This window comes from Cololabis saira, chromosome 12 (assembly GCF_033807715.1).
Source record: "Cololabis saira isolate AMF1-May2022 chromosome 12, fColSai1.1, whole genome shotgun sequence".
Taxonomy (NCBI): Eukaryota; Metazoa; Chordata; class Actinopteri; order Beloniformes; family Belonidae; genus Cololabis; species Cololabis saira.
The window spans coordinates 11,934,005-11,958,012 of record NC_084598.1 but is presented as its reverse complement, the minus strand read 5'-3'; the positions used below and the strand labels follow the sequence as shown (position 1 = coordinate 11,958,012).

Sequence of the window (24,008 nt, the reverse complement as noted above, 5' to 3'; positions counted from 1 at the left end):
TAAGGCAGAGATATCTGGATTTTACTTGGAATCGTTGCATGTTCTTTTTATCATGATGATAAATCAATGAATGATGAACAGGTGGTTGAGCTCTTTTTTGTTTTATGTGACAAGTAGAAACAGTTTGTAATTTGCCAAAGCTTAGAGAAGCAAATCACTTTTTAGGGATCCTGAAAGAGACTTTTGTCTCTATTTTGTTTATTAAAATGGTAATTAGCAAAGATAATCCCTGCCTTAAGGGGATTCTTTTTAGAGTAAGGCCCGTCAGTTTGTCCATCTGGCCTCTCAGAAAATAATACGATGAGACATCCATGATGTGCCTCTCAGACTATTCTTGTTTTTTTTTTATTTTTAAAATGCTTTACTGTAGAAACCAGAGAATTTACTAATATTTCTACTTGTAATTCTTGTAAAAACCCTTTTTAGTAGATATTTTACTCCTTTATACTTACATTTTACTTTAAGGAGAGAGTCAAAAAGGCAAGAGTAAAACACCATTTACTGTATAAAGCGATTTGCAATATTAAACAATGATACTACAACTCCTAACATTAAAATAACTAGTGAGAGCTGGCGTTGGGGGATTGGCTCTGGGAAGATCAGCCAGTCTGGGCACCTCTGGGTATCCGCACCAGAGGTCAGATCACCGTTTAGCCTTCTGGAGGTGCCATGGGACCAACTAAACGAAGGACTAGCGAAAGAAAGTTCCCACCTGAAGACCCTTGGGACATGTCAGATATCAAGTCAAGCTGTGCCTTTACCAAGTGATAAGTTTTTTGTGTTTACTTCAGAAATATGTGTTGGATCATGGTGTAACTTTGCCAAAACAATGTTGAATTTTTCTGAGGACAGTTTTGCATCTTCTTCGGTGACAAGCTTTCTTATTATCGTTCTGAAAAATGACTTCATCCTCACCAAAACCAGTTTTACATTGACAGAATCAGAAAACGGCCCTGTTTTTGGAGTTAGGTGCTGTTTATCTGTCCACCTCACTGAGTGACCATGATGACAATGATGTGCTTGGTAGACATGCCTGTACAAAACAGCATAAATGAAAGATTATCCCAGCGACTCTGCATGAACAGGCCCTCCAGCGGAGACCATGCAGGTACGACGCCCAATGCATACCAACAACAGAGTTGGGGACCATGACTGACTTTCTCAGACGTCTAGTTTCCACAAGGGCGGAAAACTCCCAGATTAAACACTGAGCTGTTTGCTGTCATACAAGGTAGGAAGTGAATGATATGGACAAAATAAACCTCAGCTGGTAGAAGTGCTTGTGGTTTCTCGTTGTTATGTGGTTTGACTGCTGCAAGACTTCAGATGCTTGTTTTTTTACTTTTCATTCAGAATAAATTACAACCAATATTTTACTTATCATTTTTCTGTGATTTACCATGTTCTTCTGTAAGCTGTTCAATTCAGACTAATTTAATAAAACCAATGTCACAAAACATCAAGATGGCAGTGTTATTTAGCTCTATATTATTTAGCTCTTTATATTAAGATTTTTGCTTCAGATCAAAGTTTCTCACCAGGATCATTTGAGTTTTATCTTATTAATTGATGGAAAAAAAAGTCGGATATGATTCCTTTTACTTTTTTATTCACACAAATATGTACAGAGAAAAAAAAACAATGCTTATACAACGGTACATTCAGCTCTGACAGTTTTTGTTTTGGTCCGTTTGTTTATCTTCCGTCACTGTGGAGGATGCACAAACACATCAAATGAGTTAACGCACAGAGCACAACACGGCTCCCTGGAGCTAGAGCCCGACAGGATGTCTCACTCACTCACACGCAAACACACACAAAAACACGTGCAAAATCAGCTAAAACACTCCAAGCTGGCCTTCGCTCTCTCCATCTCGTGCAGGAAGTTGTAAAACTGAGGCAGCGTCAGTTCTGGAGGGAACCAGGAAAGAAAACAGAAAACAGTTGAAAGATAACGGCGACTCAAAGTAACAATGAAAGGCAACTGCAGCTCTTTATTATAATATTACAAAATCAAAAATGCTTTAAATTAAAAAAAAGTTAAAAATATTTTATATTTGTGGAGAGAAAGACAAACAGTCACTGGTACTAAGATGATCATTATTAAATACAAGTCAAAAGACAAAAGCAAAATAATGCGCTGATAAAAATACCACCCAGAGCATTCTACGTGCAGCAGCTGCTCTGGTTTGACGACGCCAACACATCACTATGGAGGTATAAAAGCAGGATGGATTGTTTTCATTGGTAGATACTGCACTGGTTTCTCTCTAAACTTTCTCCTGACATTAAAAAAAAATCTGGTCATGTTCAGATCTGCTCCATTTCACCTTAAAAAACAGTTTGAGCTGTCGTATCCACTCCAGCTTCCACAACCATCCTGCTCTCCATTTTAGCTCTTTCCCTCTACTTGGTGTCCTGTAAGGTTGCACAAGCCTGCGCTTTCTGTTGCTCGTAGGTCTCTAGGATACAGACCACTGTTCATAATGCCATTTAAGACATTGACGTTGTCAGTTTCTCACTGGTGCACTCATTTTTACTTCACAGCATCTTCTCCAGTCACTCACTGGTTGCCGGGTAACCCAAACCAGGTTATAAAGACGTAAAATGAGTGCATCTGTAAGAAAGTAAGGAAGAAGTTTCCTATCTGGCATCGTACCAGCTGGGAATTTTGACAGGGTTGTATCACAGCAATTGGCCAGAAATTGAGAAGTTTAAGGAGGAAAAATATCTCATTGGGCTGAACTTCTTCTAATCTCTCAGTCCTGAAACATTCTCACGTTAAAACTGCACTCTGTCTCCTAAACCCATCAACCTCTGACGCAGTTAGGGGGAGTTCTTCTTTTAGACAGGGTCTGCCAACGCAACAGTTCCTGGGAACACGGACGGTGCTGGGAAAGTAGTAGCGGACGACCACTCACCCATGTAGACGTTTTCAGTGGAATTGCCCTTTCGGACCACCAGTTTCAGCTGCAAAAAGAAAAGAACTTTCACCAAAACCGAACAGAGTACATGTGAGTTTGGTCAGGTTTACAGGGTCTTCTTCCTTACCTGCAGAAAGATGTTCCCCACTTTGTGGATTTCACTGGTGCCAACAGTCACTGCGAGAATAAGAAAACACTATAAATCTCTACTGATAATAAACGTTGTAATTCTTCCTCACATATGACGTCATCGAACACGCAGACGCTCACAGCCTTTCTGAGACTCGCTTCAATGTCCCCCATGTCTGTGACGGTTTTATTCAAGTTTCTTCCTGAGGTATAAAGTGCTAGTTTGATTGTCACCTTTGTCTTGTCACTATGGCAACAGCACAGTGGAGTTCAGCACAATTCAGAACAGCTGAACAAAACCGCTGAGATTCCTCCGTTCTCTGGAGAACAGCATGTTTTGATACAAAGATCTGCTCAACGCTAGTTGAAGATAATGACGGGAATCTGGTGGATTACTATCGTCCACCAGTCTTTTCAAATCAAATCAAACTTTATTTATATAGCACTTTTCATACAGTACTAACGCAAAGTGCTTTACATGATAAAAAGCTACATTTAACATATAAAAACACACACACTCTTGATTAAAAACCCACATCTGGTCATTTTCTCACACATCCTCACATTGATACCCACACAGGCTGGATTTGATGCCATCTCTGGTTCTGTGTCGTCTTACCTCCAAACTTCCACTCCATGTCGACCAGCTGGTTGACCATCAGAGTCTGGCCAAGAGCACGTCTGGACAGAACCACAGAGTGCTCCCCCCACTGCAAAATACAGCGACAAAAAGCATTCACACAAGCACAGACAGAGAAATTACTCAGATGTGTGTGAATGTTTCCACCAAGGTTTGATTGTGGCTCAACATTGAAACATTTGTTGCTGCCATTATCTCAAAAGTAACATTTTCAGGTGGCCTATATTGACCCTGAAAGTAAAAAAGTTTGTGGCGGGTTACCTGCTGTGAAAAGTGAGCTGCTCTGTCTTCATTCAGACCTGAGGAATCAGCAGGAAATCAGTGTTGGTTTTCAAAGATAAATTATTGACCATAACTAGCACAAATATGGAATTCAGTCACACAGGACTCAACATGAAAGGGCTGCATAAGACAGCGCTGTTAAGCAGCGATACTTATTCCTTGTTTTAAAGCTAACTGTATTGGCTATAGACTGGATCTGCACCTAATGCCACGAGGTCTTCTTTGATCTGCTCAGCTGTCAGATTTTTCTTCAGGGCTCCTGAAAAGACAAAATGAGATTTAGTATAGTTTAAATGTACATCTCATCATAATTCATGGCATTGTCGGCGAGGCATCGTAACATCCGCCTCTCCAGATTATAGAAGAAGAAATTCAATGAAGCCGGGAACTATAATAATAATAATAATAATAATAATAATAATAATAATAATAATAATATTTATTCCATCTTAACTGATCAATGCATTGGTGATGAAAAGACCATTCTGGTGACAGAAATACCAAGGAATTTGATTAACGTATTTGGTACCGATGACAGCAAAAGATATAGCTAGATATAATTTTACTATTCTAACCTACTTCACCCTGGAAATCCTTTAAAATGAGGCACTGACGTCTGCTTTTTCTACAGTTTGTTAAATCATTAATGGCTAATTCAGGTAAGGTGGAAAATCACTAAAAAAAGCTTTTCAGTAGAGTTTCTGGACGGCCGCGTGATGAAGTGTCCTTGAGCAGGAACCTGCATCTACACCCGATAGGCTCACCAGGGTATCATGACAGTAACAACTGCAAACATAACAGAAACCACTGTACGTGTTAACCACTGAACGAAGGTTAGAGAGGTGCAACATAAGTGCAGACCATTTAACATCCTGTTTTTTTTTTGTGGTTTGACAACTAACATGTTCAACATGTGTTGGGAGAATAAGTTATGAGGTTTTTCCACTAGAACTTGCTCGGCTTGGTTCGGCTCAACTCTGTTTTATGGTGATAGTATCGGTTAGTACCTCAGCTGAGTCGGGCTGAAAATGCAACGTCACCGGGCTGCAGGCCACTGATTGGCCAGAGAGTAACGTCTCGCAACTCCTTCACCCCCGCCATATCTAAAACCCGGCAACAGCGACCAAGATATTTACTTTACAACTAAACTTTCAGTCCAGCGAAAGATGGCAAGCAAACCTACTCCGCGGTGCAGAGAGGAGGTCCACACGTTTCTGTGCCTCGTGGCCAACGACCACAACCAGAGGGAGCTCGATGGGGCAACGCAGAAGGAAAACGAGAGTCCACCCACATTGAGATGGTACTGAACTACAATGGGAATCCACCGAGACCAAGGCGACTCGAGCCCAAGCATCAACCATCTTACTTCGATATTGAGGCTCATGTGGAACTAAGTTCAGTTGAAGTTCCTCGGCTGGCCAGTAGAGGCTGGCACCAAAAGCCAGTCAAATTCTGTTGACTCCCATGATGAAATGTCCAACTTAAAATATAAACATATTAGCAGCCTGGTTAAAAAAAACTCAATCTTTTGAGTTCACATCCATGATAACTGACCGGGGTGAATTTTTTGCACCGTACCAGGAGAGTTTATATAAAGCAACAATTTATTTATAATATGATTGATTGACAGTTGTTGCAGGCATCGTCTAGCCCCTATCCCTTCCTTATCAGGATGATGCTTCGCGCCTAACGCAACAGTCATATTTGATTTTTCGACGACATGTCAACATGTTGATCATATATCCCGTTGTAAATGTCTGACGGCAGCTCTGCAGATATCTCGGCGGGTTTCGGTTGAAGGAGCAAAGTTGACTTTGATTGTTTCCATCAGCTTCTGAAGCAACATGGCTGCAAGAAGGGAAACAGGCTTCAATACCGGTCTTCAGAAACCAATGGGTCACGTGACCCACAGCTTCGTCCACTGTTTTATACAGTCGATGGCAGAAAACTGTATAACAGAAACGGGGCATTGGTCTCTATTGAGGACTCTGATATCTTTCTCTCAACAGTGTTGTCGCCTATTTTGGCAGTTGAAGTGAATCTAAATGTGAACTTTTATCTGGTCAATGAAAGAAATGACTGACTGAATTAAACATATGACAGATTTCCCACCACCTTATCCCAGTCCGACACCAGAACAAAGCGAAAATCTCACCCTGTGGCACCAGGAGGACACTCTTCATCAGGTTTCTCAGGGGCCCGGCACTCATCCCGTGCTCGCCTGCAAACTCAGTGAGCTGCTGCATGAATCTCTCCGTCTACACACACACACACACACACACACACACACACGGACACAAATATATGCATTCATTTGCACATGCACACAATAGAAGGAGCAATGTTTTATCTCGGTTGAGTTATCAAGACTAAGTCGCCGAGTCCAAGTCCCATTAACATTAGAATGGCGTGTGTGTGTGGACACACACTCACCTCTTTAGGCTCCAGGAGGAACTGGAACAGAATTTCAATAAGACTGTGAAATTGCTGAGGAAAATGGAAAAGAAGAAATTAATTCTACCCTTGTATCATAAAATAAATCTGTTTGGACTTCTTCATAATTAAGCGCTTTATTTAATATGCCACACATTTATCATTCATTAGTCAGTATGCACTGATTTATTTGTGGTGTATCACATTTCCTGGTCCCTCCCAGGTCTTCAGACAGGGTAAAACACATCCTAGGTCACATAGTTACAAGATAAGAATGAAAACCTGCCAAATGGCTAGACTTCGGCGAATTCAGTTCCCTACATTACATGTATATTTCTGAAGATTTGATGAAAAATGACAAGAGTTTAGCCGAGCGCAGCAAGGTCCGACAGCAATGATGCGCATATTTATTTTTTATGGAGTTTAACTGAAATGGGCTGATAGTCATGTGCCGATTTTAAGGTTAATCCACTTCTGGTTCTCACTTACAAACACTGAAACAATAACGTTTAGAGCTTTGAGCTTACACAGAGTTGGATCAAAGAATAAGTTTCTCCACACATGGACATTAAATAATCAATGACATCTTTATGTCAAATGAGTTACAATATAATGAAACTTGAGTTACAATATAATGAAACTTTATCCATCAGGTTAAAAAAGAAATTGTTTGTGAATACAGCATTTATCAATGAATAAGACATTATTAAACACACTAATAAATTGATCTTTGATCTGAGAATCAGCTTTGAAGTAATGATAGAATAAACTACATTTACACTGCTTGTAAACTGGCTTTAGCAGTGAAAGCTTGGATTAACTATTTGGATAACGTTAGAAAACCACTTTAATGAACATTTTCATTATGACATCGCTTGAATTATGAAATCTTGCATAAGGGTCTGGATGGAAATAGATTGTTGATCATTGTGATGATGGATAGATGGAATTTGTAGATTTTCTTTTTGAGTTATTTTATTTAATTTCATCTTGTTTTAAATTATGTTTGGTTGGTATTATTGAAGGCCAGAGGGCTTTTTTCTGCTGGGGCGATGCTCTGCCCAGAGTGGTTCCAGCTGACGTCCATGTTGACGTAAGAGCAGCTGAGAGCGTTAGCAGAGGGGATGATGGCCGTTGTTATCTGGAGTCATGTTTGAACCAAATATTTGAAACCCTAGAAAGGGATTAAAACAAGTATTACAAGCCATTTGTGCTATTGTCAGGAGGAAAATTAAAAAAGACAAAGAACAAGAGAAAAGGGATGGAGACAGCAGAGGTTAGTTGGCAAAAAGTAAATAATCATTTTCAAGCTGAAAAAGTGGCAGCCTGCTGCGTTGTGGAACGGCGTGTTAAACATGTCTGCCGGTGCTTCACAGATTTCCCCTTCCTCTTGCCGATCTCACCCAAATCCTTGCTCTCTTGTTGGCTGTGGCTCAAGTGGATTCCCGAGACAAGCTCCACATACTTAGCTTGGTAACAGCTGTCCGTTGTGGCTTGGCAACACGTTGCTGAACGTCTTTAACAAGATTTGTTGAAACATAACGATGGAGCGACGGCTCCCGACAGCCCAATTTGCCGCCGACTCAGTGGGCTCTGCAACTGGCAAACCGGGACTAAGATCGCGCTTAGTCGCCTTAACCTTAGTTTAGGTTCTCTAAAGGGGGCTTTAGATAACCTAAAGCCCCCTTAGGTTTGCCAAATTGCATCTGAAGTAGTACAAGACTTGTGATGATGTAAAGATGTCCAGTGATAACACACAGCACAGCAGCACAAAACCTTCAAACCCACTCGCAGGCAAGATGGTGGAGATGTGATGACTTGGATTTGAGTCTACCAAGGACTCACATATGTCCTCATTGGACAACTGCGGGCTCACTAACAGAGTTGTCAAAAGTATTCACATTCATTACTCAGGTAGAAGTATAGATACCGTACTAGAGTTTAAAAATACTCCTGTAGAAGTTGAAGTATCATCTCAAGTTTTTTACTCAAGTAAAAGTATAAAAGTACTGGTTTCAAAACTACTTAAAGTATAAAAGTAAAAGTAATGTTAAGGACAAAAGCCATTGAAAATGAATGCATCTTAGTGTAATGCAAATATATTAAAGAACCATATATGTGTACTATTGAGCATTAACATGTGTTTCAGAGAGCAGGAGATATGATGACTAGTTGCCTATAAGTATTGTAATGGTGCAAAAAGTCAAACTTCAGAGGCATGTTATCATTTATCCTAACCTTTATTGGAATGTACATCCAAGTTTAGTTGCAGGAATCTGAGGGAACGGATGTAAGAACAAAACTGGACAAGAACATCTGAAACAACCACAACCAAATTCACTCTATCCGGATGGAGCAATTTAACTGGATAGTTTTTTTAAAGGCCAAAATGAAATAGAGTAACGAGGCTGTTTTTAAAATGTAAGGAGTAAAAAGTACAGATAATTGTGTGAAAATGTAAGTAGTAAAAGTAAAAAGTCGTCTGAAAAATAATTACTCCAGTGAAGTATAGATAACCAAAACTTCTACTTAAGTAAGGTAACGAAGTATTTGTACTTCGTTACTTGACACCTCTGCTCACTAATGTATGTTAGTGGAAGGCCATCAGTCCCACAGAAAGAGTCTGGCTGAGATTGGGCTCTAGGGAATTGATCCCAAACACACTGTCATGCCTTAAAAAAAAGAAAAGGCCTGGCTTGGACTGGTTTCAGTGCTCCAGTCCAAGTCCAGACCTCTACATGATTGGAAAAGCTGTGGTGAGAGCTGTGCCTAAATAAATATATTAAAACCTTGATGAAATGAAGAAATATTGCTTAAGAGGACTGTGCTAAAATGCCTCCACAATGATGTGAGAGACTGATAACATCCAGCAAAAAATAATTACTTCAAGATATTTCTAAAGGTTGCAGCTCTTGGATCATAATTTGTTTTTACAGGTCTCACAGATGGATTTCAAAACAACTTGAGGGCAGTTCTGCCTACATCAGGTCCGCTCACAGATCTGTTATATCAGATATCGTTTGAGCTGCGTAACTTGTAATACTGATCAAAGACCATATTTACATCCACACCCAGGCAGAAAAAAATTAAGTTTGCCATTTTTAACACTTTGGGTCTAAAGTAACTAGTCTAGATGGAAAGGGGGGTCCACGCGCACCCCCCGGATTTTTTTATGCCACCTGATTTTTTTTAATCCTTTAAATGTCTAGTTTCAGAATTTGGTCAGTGCCAAGATCAACTAATGTCTGAAAGGCTTCGTTTTTACACTTAATTGCATCTAACTCCAGACCAGAAAATTGAAATTTGAGATTGGCAAAGTAGCATATCCTATCATACATACAAGCCACAGAGACTAATAAACACATTTATTTTTGCTGCAACCACCTAGCAATGACCAAAACAACCTAGCAACCACCTATCAACAACTTTTAAGACCCTAACTACCCTAGCAACCACCCTAGCAACCACACCTAAAAGAACTTAAAACCTCCTTGGTCTAGAAGGAAAATGGGTTTCAAGGGTAACCCCTATTATTTATGTCATCTACTTTTTGTTATCATCAAAGTGTCTTCTTTCAGAATTTGTCAGGTGCCAACCTGAAATCATCTCCCAAAGGCTTTATTTTTTATCCTTGTACTGCGAACCCCGACCAGAAAACTCTAAACACCGACATAGTACGTGGTGCAACTTTTGTCCTAAACAACTTACAGAGACAAATTAATACATTTTCCAAGCCAACTCTGATAGGCCATCACGTAGCAACCACCTTTAAGACCCTAGCAACCACCCTAGCAACCACCCTAGCAACCGCCTCTGTAAGTTGTTTAGGACAAAAGTTACACCACATTGTAGAGACAAATGAATATATTTACCCAGGCAACTCTGTTAAAATGAACACAATAAAATAATTGTTTATTACATTTGACTACACACTGACTGTTTAAAACAAAAATCGTAAATAAAAAGGCAAAAAATGTGTGTAGGATGCAGTTAACTTGTGACTAATCGTCAAATTCGCCATCACTGAGGAGATCTTCTATCTCTAATTCTTCCATTTCTAAGTCTTCATCATTCTTCATCATTCTTATACTCGTTGTCCTCTTCATCACCAGATATATACATATGTGTGTGTGTGTATATATATATATATATATATATATATATATATATATATATATATATATATATATATATATATATATATACATACACACACACCAGACAGCAATAGCTCCAAGCTTGATGTAATCAAGAGCACCAGGATGGGTGAGTTGAATATTTGTGAGAAAGGCCTCAAACCAGTTCAGGTACCTATGAAAAATGAATCGTTTAAAGATCAACTTAGTAAGCAATTACAAGTTTGTCACTTATTTTTACATTAAGTAATAAAAGAATAAGTTAAAATAGATTATTAATAGATTACCTGGAGTAATTGTGGCCATCATACGTGAAGAAGAGATCCGCCATGGAGTGAGGGATCCTTCAGAGTGGTGTCAAGGTTCTCCGAAGAGCAGCAGTGGATGAGGTTGATTAGGGTCTCATGTGGGATGTCTGGCTTCTCGTCATCTAGGAAGACATCGAAGAGCAGCCGTTCAAGTGCTTCTGTGACTGCCTTCAGACCAAAGAGAGCCTTGGCATATGATTTCCCACTTAGGATGTGTTTCAGGCAACCACTGGTTGGAAAATGGAAATCTACTATCGACTTCTACACGCCCATCGACCAGCCCATAACAGACAACGCAGTGGTGTATGAGATCCTCAAGAGGTCTGAGGCAGCAACCGAGGATGTTGGACAGCCATACACGATCAACACATTTGACCTAGGAGTGGTGATGAAGGCCTGTCCTATAGTATGGAAATATGAGGAGGAATTCAGTAGGCATGTCGTCCTTATTGGCAAGTTCCATACAGCCATGAATTACAAGGGCAGGCTCACTGGCCATAAGTGTCTTGGAGCTGGCTATGCAGAGATCCTCATTGAGGCAGGCCTCGCAACCAGTGGTTGCCTGAAACACATCCTAAGTGGGAAATCATATGCCAAGGCTCTCTTTAGTCTGAAGGCAGTCACAGATGCACTTGAACGGCTGCTCTTCGATGTCTTCCTAGATGACGAGAAGCCAGACATCCCACATGAGACCCTAATCAACCTCATCCACTGCTGCTCTTCGGAGAACCTTGACACCACTCTGAAGGATCCCTCACTCCTAAACCTGATCGGTCAGTACCAACAATACCAAGACAAGGTACGCAGAGGACATCTGGGTAAAACAGGAATGTTCTGGCTCTCCGTGATGGATCATGCGAGGCTGGTCTTCATGATGGATGTTGCTGTGAAAACCAACAACTTCGAGCTCTTCCATCACTGTAATGGCGCCATGGCGGATCTCTTCTTCACGTATGATGGCCACAATTACTCCAGGTAATCTATTAATAATCTATTTTAACTTATTCTTTTATTACTTAATGTAAAAATAAGTGACAAACTTGTAATTGCTTACTAAGTTGATCTTTAAACGATTCATTTTTCATAGGTACCTGAACTGGTTTGAGGCCTTTCTCACAAATATTCAACTCACCCATCCTGGTGCTCTTGATTACATCAAGCTTGGAGCTATTGCTGTCTGGTGTGTGTGTATATATATATATATATATATATATATATATATATATATATATATATATATATATATATATATATACACACACATATGTATATATCTGGTGATGAAGAGGACAACGAGTATAAGAATGATGAAGAATGATGAAGACTTAGAAATGGAAGAATTAGAGATAGAAGATCTCCTCAGTGATGGCGAATTTGACGATTAGTCACAAGTTAACTGCATCCTACACACATTTTTTGCCTTTTTATTTACGATTTTTGTTTTAAACAGTCAGTGTGTAGTCAAATGTAATAAACAATTATTTTATTGTGTTCATTTTAACAGAGTTGCCTGGGTAAATATATTCATTTGTCTCTACAATGTGGTGTAACTTTTGTCCTAAACAACTTACAGAGGCGGTTGCTAGGGTGGTTGCTAGGGTGGTTGCTAGGGTCTTAAAGGTGGTTGCTACGTGATGGCCTATCAGAGTTGGCTTGGAAAATGTATTAATTTGTCTCTGTAAGTTGTTTAGGACAAAAGTTGCTCCACATACTATGTCGGTGTTTAGAGTTTTCTGGTCGGGGTTCGCAGTACAAGGATAAAAAATAAAGCCTTTGGGAGATGATTTCAGGTTGGCACCTGACAAATTCTGAAAGAAGACACTTTGATGATAACAAAAAGTAGATGACATAAATAATAGGGGTTACCCTTGAAACCCATTTTCCTTCTAGACCAAGGAGGTTTTAAGTTCTTTTAGGTGTGGTTGCTAGGGTGGTTGCTAGGGTAGTTAGGGTCTTAAAAGTTGTTGATAGGTGGTTGCTAGGTTGTTTTGGTCATTGCTAGGTGGTTGCAGCAAAAATAAATGTGTTTATTAGTCTCTGTGGCTTGTATGTATGATAGGATATGCTACTTTGCCAATCTCAAATTTCAATTTTCTGGTCTGGAGTTAGATGCAATTAAGTGTAAAAACGAAGCCTTTCAGACATTAGTTGATCTTGGCACTGACCAAATTCTGAAACTAGACATTTAAAGGATTAAAAAAAATCAGGTGGCATAAAAAAATCCGGGGGGTGCGCGTGGACCCCCCTTTCCATCTAGACTAAACCTTTTCAACTGTAAGAGTTACTTTCGTTTGCTCTTTAGCTCAGTTGCACTCTTATTTTTTCTTCCAAAATAACTTTCTTGAGTGAGCCACCTCTGCCAAGATGTCCCCTGTAGCTCTGTGAACTTACTTTATCATTGTTACGGTGTGACACATGCTGCAAAACAGTACGCAGATGTCCAGCGGGGATGGGTGCGCAGAGTTACAGGAGATCATTGCAGAGCGATGCCGCTTCATAAATATAAGAAAACAACTACCTTCAAATGAAACTAATATTTTAATTTGAACAAAAGTCCATTGTGCTGCTTCAAGGTTTGGGGTTGGATCTCATGTCAGGCCACACATGCAATTCACCTCTTAAAATGTCCCTGTATGCTGAGCAGCTTAGCTGACACAAGAACAAGAACCAAGTATCTATAGCAGACTCTCAGGACAATAAAGTATCAAATATCAGCTAATTTACTGTTTTATAAACTAAAACCTAAAAAGATAGAACTGTAATAAAAAAAAACCCAGTAAGATCAACAAAAAAAGGTCTCAAATAATAAAATATAGCCACAAGCCGTGATCATTGGGGTCCAAGCAACTCTGCAGCGTCCCACAGCTGAAAGACTTGGGCCAGCAGCAACGTAGAGACCAAGTATTAGCACGCCAAATTCAGCATTTTTGCATTTAGCAGTTCTTCAGATATTGACATGAAGCAGGTGAGGTTGGTGGTTCACGTGCTTCCAGGGGAAGTCATGGACATGATATGTACCATATATGATTATGTTTGGACACTGGAATCACAAGTTATGGGTATTTGAGTCGTGATTGGTCAAGTAATGAGAGTTTTGTTTTTATAATAAAATAAAAGAAGAAGTAGTCTTTATTGCTTGGGGATAATATTCTCAATGTTTTGTAAGAATCAGCCAAAGCACCTAGGAAAAGTTTGTTTTATTTTAAATTTTTTGGGGGGAAAATAGCGGGAACAATTTATAGGTGGAAATCGGGTAGGTGTGTTATACTTGGGATATTTTCAGACATAAGCGCATATGAGCCAAAAATGCAATTTATTAGGCTCATTTTAGCACCAACTACAGGCCAACATTGCTCATCTCACTTGCACAATAATTCCCTTGTCTGGGAATCTGTGGACCAGGTTTGCTGCCATGCAACTAGCAAGTAAAACAAAAACTGTTTGGACCCCTAATCACATGAATCTACATGTTTACATTTGACATAATGCCATTCCACAGAAATGCTAAAAAAAAAACCCACCTAAATGTGCATTTTGGTTTTCAATGATATTCCTGTGTAATAAACTGAAAAAACTGAAGCACTTCCATATATCCACCAATAACAGAATATGAATGGGTATATGAATGCCCAACCTCACCAGGTAAGTTTTGTGTTTTAGATTTAGTTCATCACCTGAACAACCACCTTGGCCATGTTAACTGATCCCTTTCCAGCCCATAAACACTACGATGAGGTTAAGAGAAATCACACTGTTACACTATTACAATGAAATTCGTATTTGTGGTTTCCTGTTTGGCTGATCTTTCCTGGATCCCGAACCCATTGAATAAGTAATCTTTTAGCGGAAGGCGCTCATGATTTCTTCGGTCAATAATCATCGTGACGGCTGGGGGAATTTTCACAGGGTTATTTAATAACAACCCAAAAGTGAAAAGTTGAAGTTAATGAAGCACAAGAGGAAAGAGAAGGCCTGAAAATGCTGTCCTGGTTGTAAAAACAAAACAAAACATTACAACCAAGCAGAGAATAACAGTTTTGAGGGGGTTATTGAGCAATATAATAGACATAGAAAATGTATTTTCACAGCCATATAATGTAACATACCAGCCAATAAGCTGTGTAGTTTACTTCACTCTAATGATTTTTATTAAACCTGATTGTATAACAACACTACAGTTTAAAATCCATTCCAATCTGAAAGTCACCTTACGGCCCTCCATATCCAATAATCAAAAGGCCCTGTATTTGAACTTACAATCAAGTGAAAAAAGTCAGAACATGCTGAGAAAATGGACTTTGGCAGAGTTTGATAGACCTTACATAACACTCCTTTCTTTGTTTTGGAACCACTTCAACCAGTGGGTTTGATTTGTTGATTTCTCTCGGTAAAACTTCCCGTTTATGTAACGATAAAGCACTTTTTAACATGATGCAGAGTCCACAGGTGAATCGGTTCATCCATTTACACGGACACTTTAACTGAGCTGTAGTTAAAGCTCGACTAAGACCATCTGGGGGAACAACTGCCCAGTACACAAACAGAGGAGGGGAATCAATCTATTCACCAGGTTTACCCGACTCTACTGTGAGAGGCTAATATGACCCCTCCTGATAGTTAGTGGTTACTCAGCTAAAATTGTATATTTTTGGAACAACTGGTTGCATTTTTTCTTAATTTTATTTTGGTACATGAAAGCACTGTTATTTCTTTTTTCATTAAATAAATCTGAAAACTTAAAACTTTTCCTCAATTTGAACTGCGGATTGTCATTAAGGGTTGACGGTGGGTCCCGAAGCCTGGCCAGCTGAGAACCACTGCAATTGAGTGTATGCACGCAAGTGAAGTTAAACGCTAAACTGCATTATCTCAGTCTTCGGCTGATTTTGAGAAATTTCAGTAAGACTAACTTGTTGGCATTTCAAAGTGTCGCTATAGTCCAAATATCATGGATCTGATATTTTCTAACTTCATATAGACCCAATGAGTGACTGAATGTGCGGTAGTCGTAATTTTTTTTTTTTTATTACATGAATTGAAATTTGATTTCTTAGGAAAAAGGGACAGATAAAATAAGCTTAGTCTTCTTTCTGTTCCCTTTCATTCAAGGAAAGAGATTTGTTGTAATTATATTAAACTGTTTTGTTTTTCTTTTAATGAATGAAATAAAGAATAATAATAATAAAAACTAAATAACAGTAATAGTCCGTGAACCAACATTAGGCCAAGTCCATGGCACTTCCACCACCGTGCATCCCAGTGGGTCTGAAGTCTTCTGGGAAAGATGTCTTGTCTGCATGAAACTTAGGGCTTGTTGTCGGTGGAACTAAAGTCCACACAGGAGCAGTTAGCCATCGCAGGATTGTAATTTCTCACTTAAATATAAAAGTTCAGCATTCAAAATCTAACTGAAATAAAAAACTGTGTGTGATTAGTTTTCATTCAGCAGAAATAACTCTGGCCGTTACTTTTTTCAATCATCGTTTAACTTCAGCGTGCATCTTTGTGTTAAAGGTGCTTGAGATGAAGTTTGCTCATTTTTACAGCCCTCAGTAAAAGCATAAAAGCCAGAACTAGGAGCTGGACTTCCCCAAGGATCACGGGAGACATTTGAGCAGTCATGACATGGTTTAAGGATTTGTTACACTGTCATTTTCTTCTCTGGGGGAAGAAAGTACACAATCCAGAAAACAAGTGAATATCAAACCCTGCCAAAAAGTCTCAACTTGAAAACGGCCAAGTCCAATCAAAGCAGAAGATATAATATAAGATAAACGATGCAGAAAACGCTGACATGAGTGTACTTGCCAGATGGGGATAAATGATGTGACTATACACGCTAAACTTCACGAATTTGTCTGCACGTATCCTTTAAATCTTCTGCAAAGCCCCCAAAGCTGCGGTTGCTTTTCATAAATCTGCCGGATCAAAGTTAAAACTTACAAAGAAAAAAGAAAAGAAACAGAAACCACTTCAAGGATTTTGAAAAGTGGATGATTTTTTTTCCTTTTTTGTAAATTAAATCTACGTAGCAACAGCTGTATTTACCTGGTCATTGAACTTGTTCAGATTTTGAAAGTCGGTGCCGACAGAGTCCGGTACATCTTTAATGAAGTGAAGCTGCATTTTTAGAAGTTTTAATCTGGAAACTCAGATGTTTACAGTCAGGTTCCGCGTTGAGGAATGCGCATGCGCACCGGCGGTCAGCTGATGTGCGTTTTTTTTAAAACAATCTTTATTGATTCAAATTGTTTGTACATATAATGAAGCACCAAAGTCTAAATCAATCAATGCAACGTAAAATATATTAAAAACACCAAGAAGACAATGATGAGAAAAATCATATAAATAAGTAGAAAAGTGTAGATACAGTTAAAAGAGACGTGTCCTTTTTATCACTAGCTGACAGTTTCCTAAAGTCTTCAGAAATGACTGTGACATATTTAAATCACAGAGATTAAGCTACATGTTTACAGTTCTGTTCATAACACCTGGTTTTAGGGAAGTCAGAGGTAGTTTCTCAATTCTGACCAAGCGTGGACTTGTGAACTTGGTAGTTCATACGTTGATAGTACGATGGGTAAACATGTACTTTGGAGGACGGGAGGATCCATGACGGTCTTTCTGCAGTTGGAACAGCATGATACTTGTGTACTTGATGACATTACATCTCAGATTCATTCCATCCATCCATCCATCCATCCATCCATCCATCCATCCATCCATCCATCCATCCATCCATCCATCCATCCATCCATCCATCCATCCATCCATCCATCCATCCATCCATCCATCCATCCATCCATCCATCCATCCACTTTCCATCCACTTTCCATTCAGTTTATTCCAAGAGTTTATTCCAATGCAGGTTCACAGGGATCTGATGGAGCCTATTCCAGCTCACTACGGGCCAAACACAGGGATACACCCTGGACGGGTCACCAGTCCATCGTAGGTCAGGTAAAAGGTTTTCAGAGAGTTTAATTGAGCAAATAATAAACAGTTTAAACATTAACACGACTCAGAATGGACCATGGACCCCTTTGGCAAAAGTGTTTGCGACCCTCACTTTAGATGAAGTAAGTTTAATGCGTTAAATGCTTTTGTATTTCAGCTGTGTTATAAATATTGTAGTGGCGGCTATCAGCGATGGACAGAGCCGCTGCCAGGTGAGTCCACACGGAGACTTGTGGGGGGGCCACCACCGGGATCCCCCCTTGGCTGACTGTGGGGATGTAAGTGGTTATTCTGTGTTTTGTTTAATTGGTTACTTTTTAACGTGTGTTCTCAGTGTTTGTACATGGTTTAGTTGCGGCACCATGAGTGAGATTGAGAACGATGGGTGTTGACGCCCCTCTTTGTTATGATTTGTAGTGAGTGATAATGATAATGAAATGCTGCATTGGAGGAAATGTTAATATAGGCTCTATAGGACAATAATAACATGTGCAATAACCATATGTGCAATAATCATATGTGCAATATCCATGCAATACCTGTCTACCTCACACTCATTCTACCTGCTTTTTTGCACTGTTTTTCTTCCTTTGCACTATTTTTTTATCTTATATTTTTTATCCTTTTATCTCCACTGCAATGTGTATATACTGTCCATATTTTGTAATTATATATATCTTTTACTTTTTTACCTTTTTACCCCCTTCCCCGCATGCGTCTGTGTGTGTGTATATATGTTAAGCGTACTGCTGCTAACACGTGAGTTTCCCCATTGAGGGAGTAATAAAGGACTATCTTATCTTATCCTATCTTATCTTATCTTATCTTATATTTTTTAGTTTAACCAGAAATAAGAAGTCAGAACAACTATATTCCTGCAAAAAAACATCTTAAAACTACATTTCCTTAAACAAGATTGAAGTTAAAATGTATTGATTTAGTTTTCAACCTTTCTCTTTTGCTGTTATTTCCGCTTGTTGGCAAGAAATACATCAAGGGAAACTTTGTCATCTCAAGTGCATGCAAGCCTCCAGTGAATGCAACCTTGCAAAGATGGACATCACAAGAACACCTCCAGGGATCTGGACCATCCTTGGCGAGCTCCAGACTTCACAAGTGGAACAGTGCTTCAGCTGCAGCTGATGGCGTTTCACGAGTACGGACAAGTACGTGTACTGAGAAATGACCAGAAACTCAGCTCCTCTCTGAAGGTCCGATTCCCCCATACGTAGACATGCTCGTGGAGTGCATACTCTTATCTGCACCACTTCTTTTTTTTAAATATTTTTTATCCCGGTTTTTTTCCCATTTTTACCACCCCGTGCTCCTACCTAAGTGACAGTCCTGGGCATTGCCATCCTCTACCAACCCCGGGAGGGCCCTGCTCAGGTCTCCTCCTTAACCTGAGGAGTGAGCAGGCCGCATCTTTTCACCAGACAGGGTGGGGCTTCTCCGGCCGGACGTAGCGCGTGGAAGGATCACGTTATTCCGGCCGGATCCTCCCCACCCCATCTGGCGCCCCGGTTGGCCAGAGGGGCATGTGTAGCCCAGGACTGTGTGCATGTTTTTGTGAGGGTAGCTCCCATTAGCTACCCAAGGGAACACGGGGAGAACATGCAAACTCCACACAGAAAGGCCCTTTCGCCAACCCCACCCATGGTGTGGGCACTGAAGTCATGGGGGAACTAACACGCACTTCAGCGCCCACAGCGTCCCCCGGCGGGAATCGAACCCAGGACCTTGCGCCACCTTGCTGTGAGACGGCTGCACTAGCTGCGCCACCGTGCCCCCTATCTGCACCACTTCTGCGGTAGAAAAAAAAACCAGCATGATTAAGAAAGCAAGGTTGAAGATAACGACGGAGGAAGCTGGATAATTCATCTTTGAAATTAGTCTGTGAAGTCACAGAAGTCTAAATGGGACCCAAATTACACATTTATATGAGGTGGTCTCAGACAAACTGACAGGGTTGTATCAGGTGTTTTTGAGTTTTGTTTTTCATAATATGTTCCCTAAAGCCAAATGTGCAGCATATTGTAGTGATGCTGTTGATGTCTGTCCAGAGATCTCCACCTGGGTTCTGTTCTGGATCACAGCTGTTCTATATATTGTATTTGTAAAAACTGTTAACTAAACTGAGCTTACCCTCCTAACATCCCTCCCACTCTCTAAGAGGTTTTTATGTTTCAGAGATTTTACTCCCACAATTCAAACCATTTTACTAATTTTATTAAAATGTTCCAATCCATTTAAAAACAATTGACAAACATTAAACATTTCAAACAAGATCTTGGGTTTTGGGAGATTAAAATATCCTACAAAATGATCCAAAATCATCAATATCATAGGCAATGTATGAAAAAGGAAAAGTATTACCACCTAACGCTGTTTACAAACACTTGTTTGTAGTGAATTTCACAGTTATCAAAATCAATTATCTAATAGAATAATACTGATACAATGTCTGAATCTGCACCAGCATTTTTTTAATCAAGTTAATCATGTTAAACATGTGATAGTTAAAATAACTACAGTTCCTGTACAGTATACCGGTACAAAGCAGTTAAAACGACCTAAATAGCGCCCACTAATGTGAGGTTTAACTGTCATCAGGTGAGAGACTTGTGAAGACCATTTACCCTCGTCAATCAACCTTTTTTCTATTGGAAATGAATAAGTAGGGAATAATATTTAGCACCACAGTGCAAAAGAGGCACAGCTCACCATGAGGGCAAGGGGGAGGGAGCATCATGATTTGGGCTTGCTTTGCTGCCCCTGGGCCAAGATGATTTGACATCATCGAGGACAACATGAATTTCTAAGTTGATCAAAAAAACATGATAAAATCAAGGTGACACCGCCAGCTGAAAGAAAGAAGATGTTAACTAATGCTGCAGGACAATAAATGGTTTCAGAGGAAAGTTAGGGTGTATGAAATGCTGTGGGATCTCAGGCGAGCTGCCAACACTCAACATCCTACATGTGTGTGTGAGGTTAAGCAGTTCTGTGAAGAGGTTTGGTCAAAGACTCCCTCTGAATCTTGTGAGGCTTTGCTTCAGAGCGCTGAGAGCTTGACGTCTTGAAGTCGATGCTGCCAAAGAAGGTTTGATCGGCTATCAGTGTCGTGGGTCCACTTATTTTTGCATCAGCATTTGAATGTTTAAAGCAGCACAAAATAACTTTTGTCATTTTTTTCCTGCTTGGCCCCCCAATAGGTTTTTACAGGGCTGCACAATATTACTCTTGTTTGTCTCTTGTTCTCACTCACACTTTCTCTTATGTCCACTATGTATATATTGATATAAAAATAAGTATTTTGTACTTTATCAAGGTGCTTTAAGGAATTACAAATCTTTTTGTGCTTACAATTTAAGCACGTTGTGAATGTTTATTTTTTATTGTGACAGGGATGATGATTAGATTAAATTTTATGGCCAGTTAACACAGAAAACCGTGCTTGCGTGGGTTTCCTCCGGGTACTCCGGTTTCCTCCCACAGTCCAAAAACATGCATGCTAGGTTAATTGGTGATTCTAAATTGCCCGTAGGTGTGAGTTTTAGTCTGTCTGGTTGTGTTTCTGTATATGTGGCCCTGCGATGGACTGGCGACCTGTCCAGGGTGAACCCCTGCCTCTCGCCTGAAAATAGCTGGGATAGGCTCCAGCAGACCCCCGTGACCCTGCAAAGGATAAAGTGGGTATAGATAATGGATGGATGGATGTGAATGTCTATTTTTTATTGTGACAGGGAGGATGATTAGATTACATTTTATGGCCAGTTAACACAGAAAACCAGTTAATTCAGAAGCGCACGTACTTCTGAATCAACTGAGCATTTCAAAGGTTACTGTGTCTGATGTGGGCCTGTCTGATCACTCCTGTGTTTTCTTTGAGAGTATGATTTCAGTGCACACAAATGTCTCAACAGCAGCGAACTCAAAACGATGTATAACTGAAAACAGTAGTGAGACCTTTAACCAGGTCTTCTCTCTAACACTTGCCCTCTCTGGGGGTTCAGTCAATGAGCTCGTCAGTAGCTTTGATGTTAAGATGTTAAATGTTATGGATACTATTGCTCCCACTAAGGTGAAGGTTATCTTTGGAAGGAAGAAGTCTCCATAGTGAAACTCCACACTGGTGAATATGGGAAAAGAGAGTTGAAAAGCTGAGCGCAGATGGAGAAAAACAAACCTCCAGGTTCATTATGACGTCTATAAAGAGAAACTTCACTCTTATAATTTATAACTGAGGAGTGCAAGAAAGTCTTACTTCTCTGACATCATCACTTGAAACAGTCATAAACGCTCGGACCTGATTTGCTACAGTTGACAGGCTAACAAACCTTCCTGTGTCAGTGGCAACTGAACTTCATCCCACCGTGGCCTGCAATGACTTTGCCAAGTTCTTCACAGACAAAATCCAAAATATCAGACAGGCAGTTGGTGCAGCAGCAGCAGGTTCAGCCGTGTCCACTGAAAACCGGTTTAAACACAGTTTCAACCCATTAACAGCTAAGACCTGGAGGACATCTTACGTCCGCTGATCTCCTCCTCTTCCTGTTTAGACATCTTGCTGACACACTTTTTCAACCTGTTACAGATTGTGAACTTGTCCTTAATGTCAGGTGTGTCTCCAGAGCCACAAAAACAGCTGTAATTAAACCTCTGCTAAAAAGGGACAATCTTGACAAGATACAAATGAACAACTACAGGCCCATCTCAAATCTCCCATTTTTAAGTAAGATAATTGAAAAAGTGGTTTTTCAACAGCTCAATTACCTTTTAAAACAAAACAACTGCTATGATGTCTTCCAGTTAGGTTTTAGACAGCACCACAGCACTAAAGCTGCTCTGACCAGTGTTTAATGACATTTGCTTGAATACGGATGATGGAATAATGTTGGTCTTAGTTTTACTGGATCTCAGTGCAGCATTTGATACAGTTGACCACAATATTTTACTCAAATCACTGGAGAACTGGGCAGGTCTTTCTGAAACTGTACTAAACTTCAAAACATACAGGAAGTGCTTTGTGTCCATAGGTAACTTTACACCTGAGCAGACAAGAATCACATGTGGAGTTCCCCAAGGTTCCATCCTGGGGCCTCTTCTGTTTAACATCTACATGCTCCCACTGGCACAGATGATAGAAAACAACAAATTAAGTTACCATAACTACACAGACGTATATTACAATGTCACCAGGAGACCGGGGCCCTGTACAGGCTCTTGGTGAATGCATTACCTGTTGAATTATTGAGATTAGTGACTGTATGTGCCACAACTTTCTCCAGCTAAACAAAAACAAAACTGAGGTCATTGTCTTTGGAGCCAAAGAGAAACGATTACAGGTCACCACAGAGCTTCAACTTATACACCTAAAAACTACTAACCAGGCCAAAATCTGGGTGTAGTGATGGACTTAAATTTGGAAAAACACATTAAGGCAATAACAAAGCCAGCCTACTATCACCTTAAGAAATTAGTAAGGTTAAAAGATCTGATGTCTCAGCAGGACCTGGAAAAACTAGTCCATGCATTCATCTTTAGTAGCTTGATATTGTAACAGCGTCTTTACAGGTTTACCTAAAAAGTCAGTTAGACAACTGCAGCTCATCCAGAACTCTGCTGCTCCAGTCCTCACTAAGGCCAAAACAGTGGACCACATCAGTGCAGCTCTGAGGTCTTAACACTGGCTGCCTGTCCGTCAGAGGAGGGACTTTAAAGTTCTGATGCTGGTCTATGAAGCTCTGAATGACACATCAGTGACCTCCTGACCCAGTATGAACCTTTCAGACCCCTCAGGTCATCTGGATCCGGTTTGTTAGTTCCCCGAGTCAGAACCAGATATGGAGAAGCTGCATAATGCTCAAAAATCTGCAGTTCCAAAACGTAATCATATTTTAACTACTGATTTTATCTATTGTTCTTCTGTCTTGTTTACATTTTAAATCATGGTCTTTATTCCTACGATGTGAAACGCACTTTGAATCACATTGTTGTTGAATTGTGCTATAGAAATAAACTTGCCTTCACTTGCCGTGTCAATGCTCCATTTGAATGTAGAAATTACTATTAGTACTAAGTTATTACTAAGTTAAATGAAAGGCATGTACAAGTATCAGGTAAATTTAGATGGAAGAATTTTTGCCAAAACAAACTCAGTATCATGTTTTGACAGAGAGTACACGCAGATACATGT

General features: G+C 39.9%; 1 protein-coding gene across 1 annotated transcript; it reads right to left on the bottom strand.

The window, feature by feature from the left end:
* Positions 1–1,597: 1,597 nt before the first annotated feature.
* Positions 1,598–17,039, bottom strand: commd7 (COMM domain containing 7). The gene is made up of 9 exons (XM_061734757.1): positions 16,901–17,039; positions 6,409–6,462; positions 6,131–6,233; positions 4,178–4,234; positions 3,955–3,992; positions 3,673–3,763; positions 3,052–3,101; positions 2,922–2,970; positions 1,598–1,911 (listed from the first exon to the last, which is right to left on the bottom strand). Exons 1-9 carry the CDS (start codon positions 16,976–16,978, stop codon positions 1,835–1,837), a joined length of 597 nt encoding a protein of 198 aa, XP_061590741.1. The 5' UTR covers positions 16,979–17,039; the 3' UTR covers positions 1,598–1,834.
* Positions 17,040–24,008: the final 6,969 nt, after the last annotated feature.

Bases quoted from the DNA above. Each gene is read 5' to 3' on its own strand.
- commd7 (XM_061734757.1), bottom strand. From the start codon at position 16,978: ATGCAGCTTCACTTCATTAAAGATGTACCGGACTCTGTCGGCACCGAC. The intron at 6,463-16,900 runs GTAAATACAGCT...CATTTTCCTCAG, and splicing joins TGAACAAGTTCAATGACCAG to CAATTTCACAGTCTTATTGA. The intron at 6,234-6,408 runs GTGAGTGTGTGT...GTGTGTGTGTAG, and splicing joins TCCTCCTGGAGCCTAAAGAG to ACGGAGAGATTCATGCAGCA.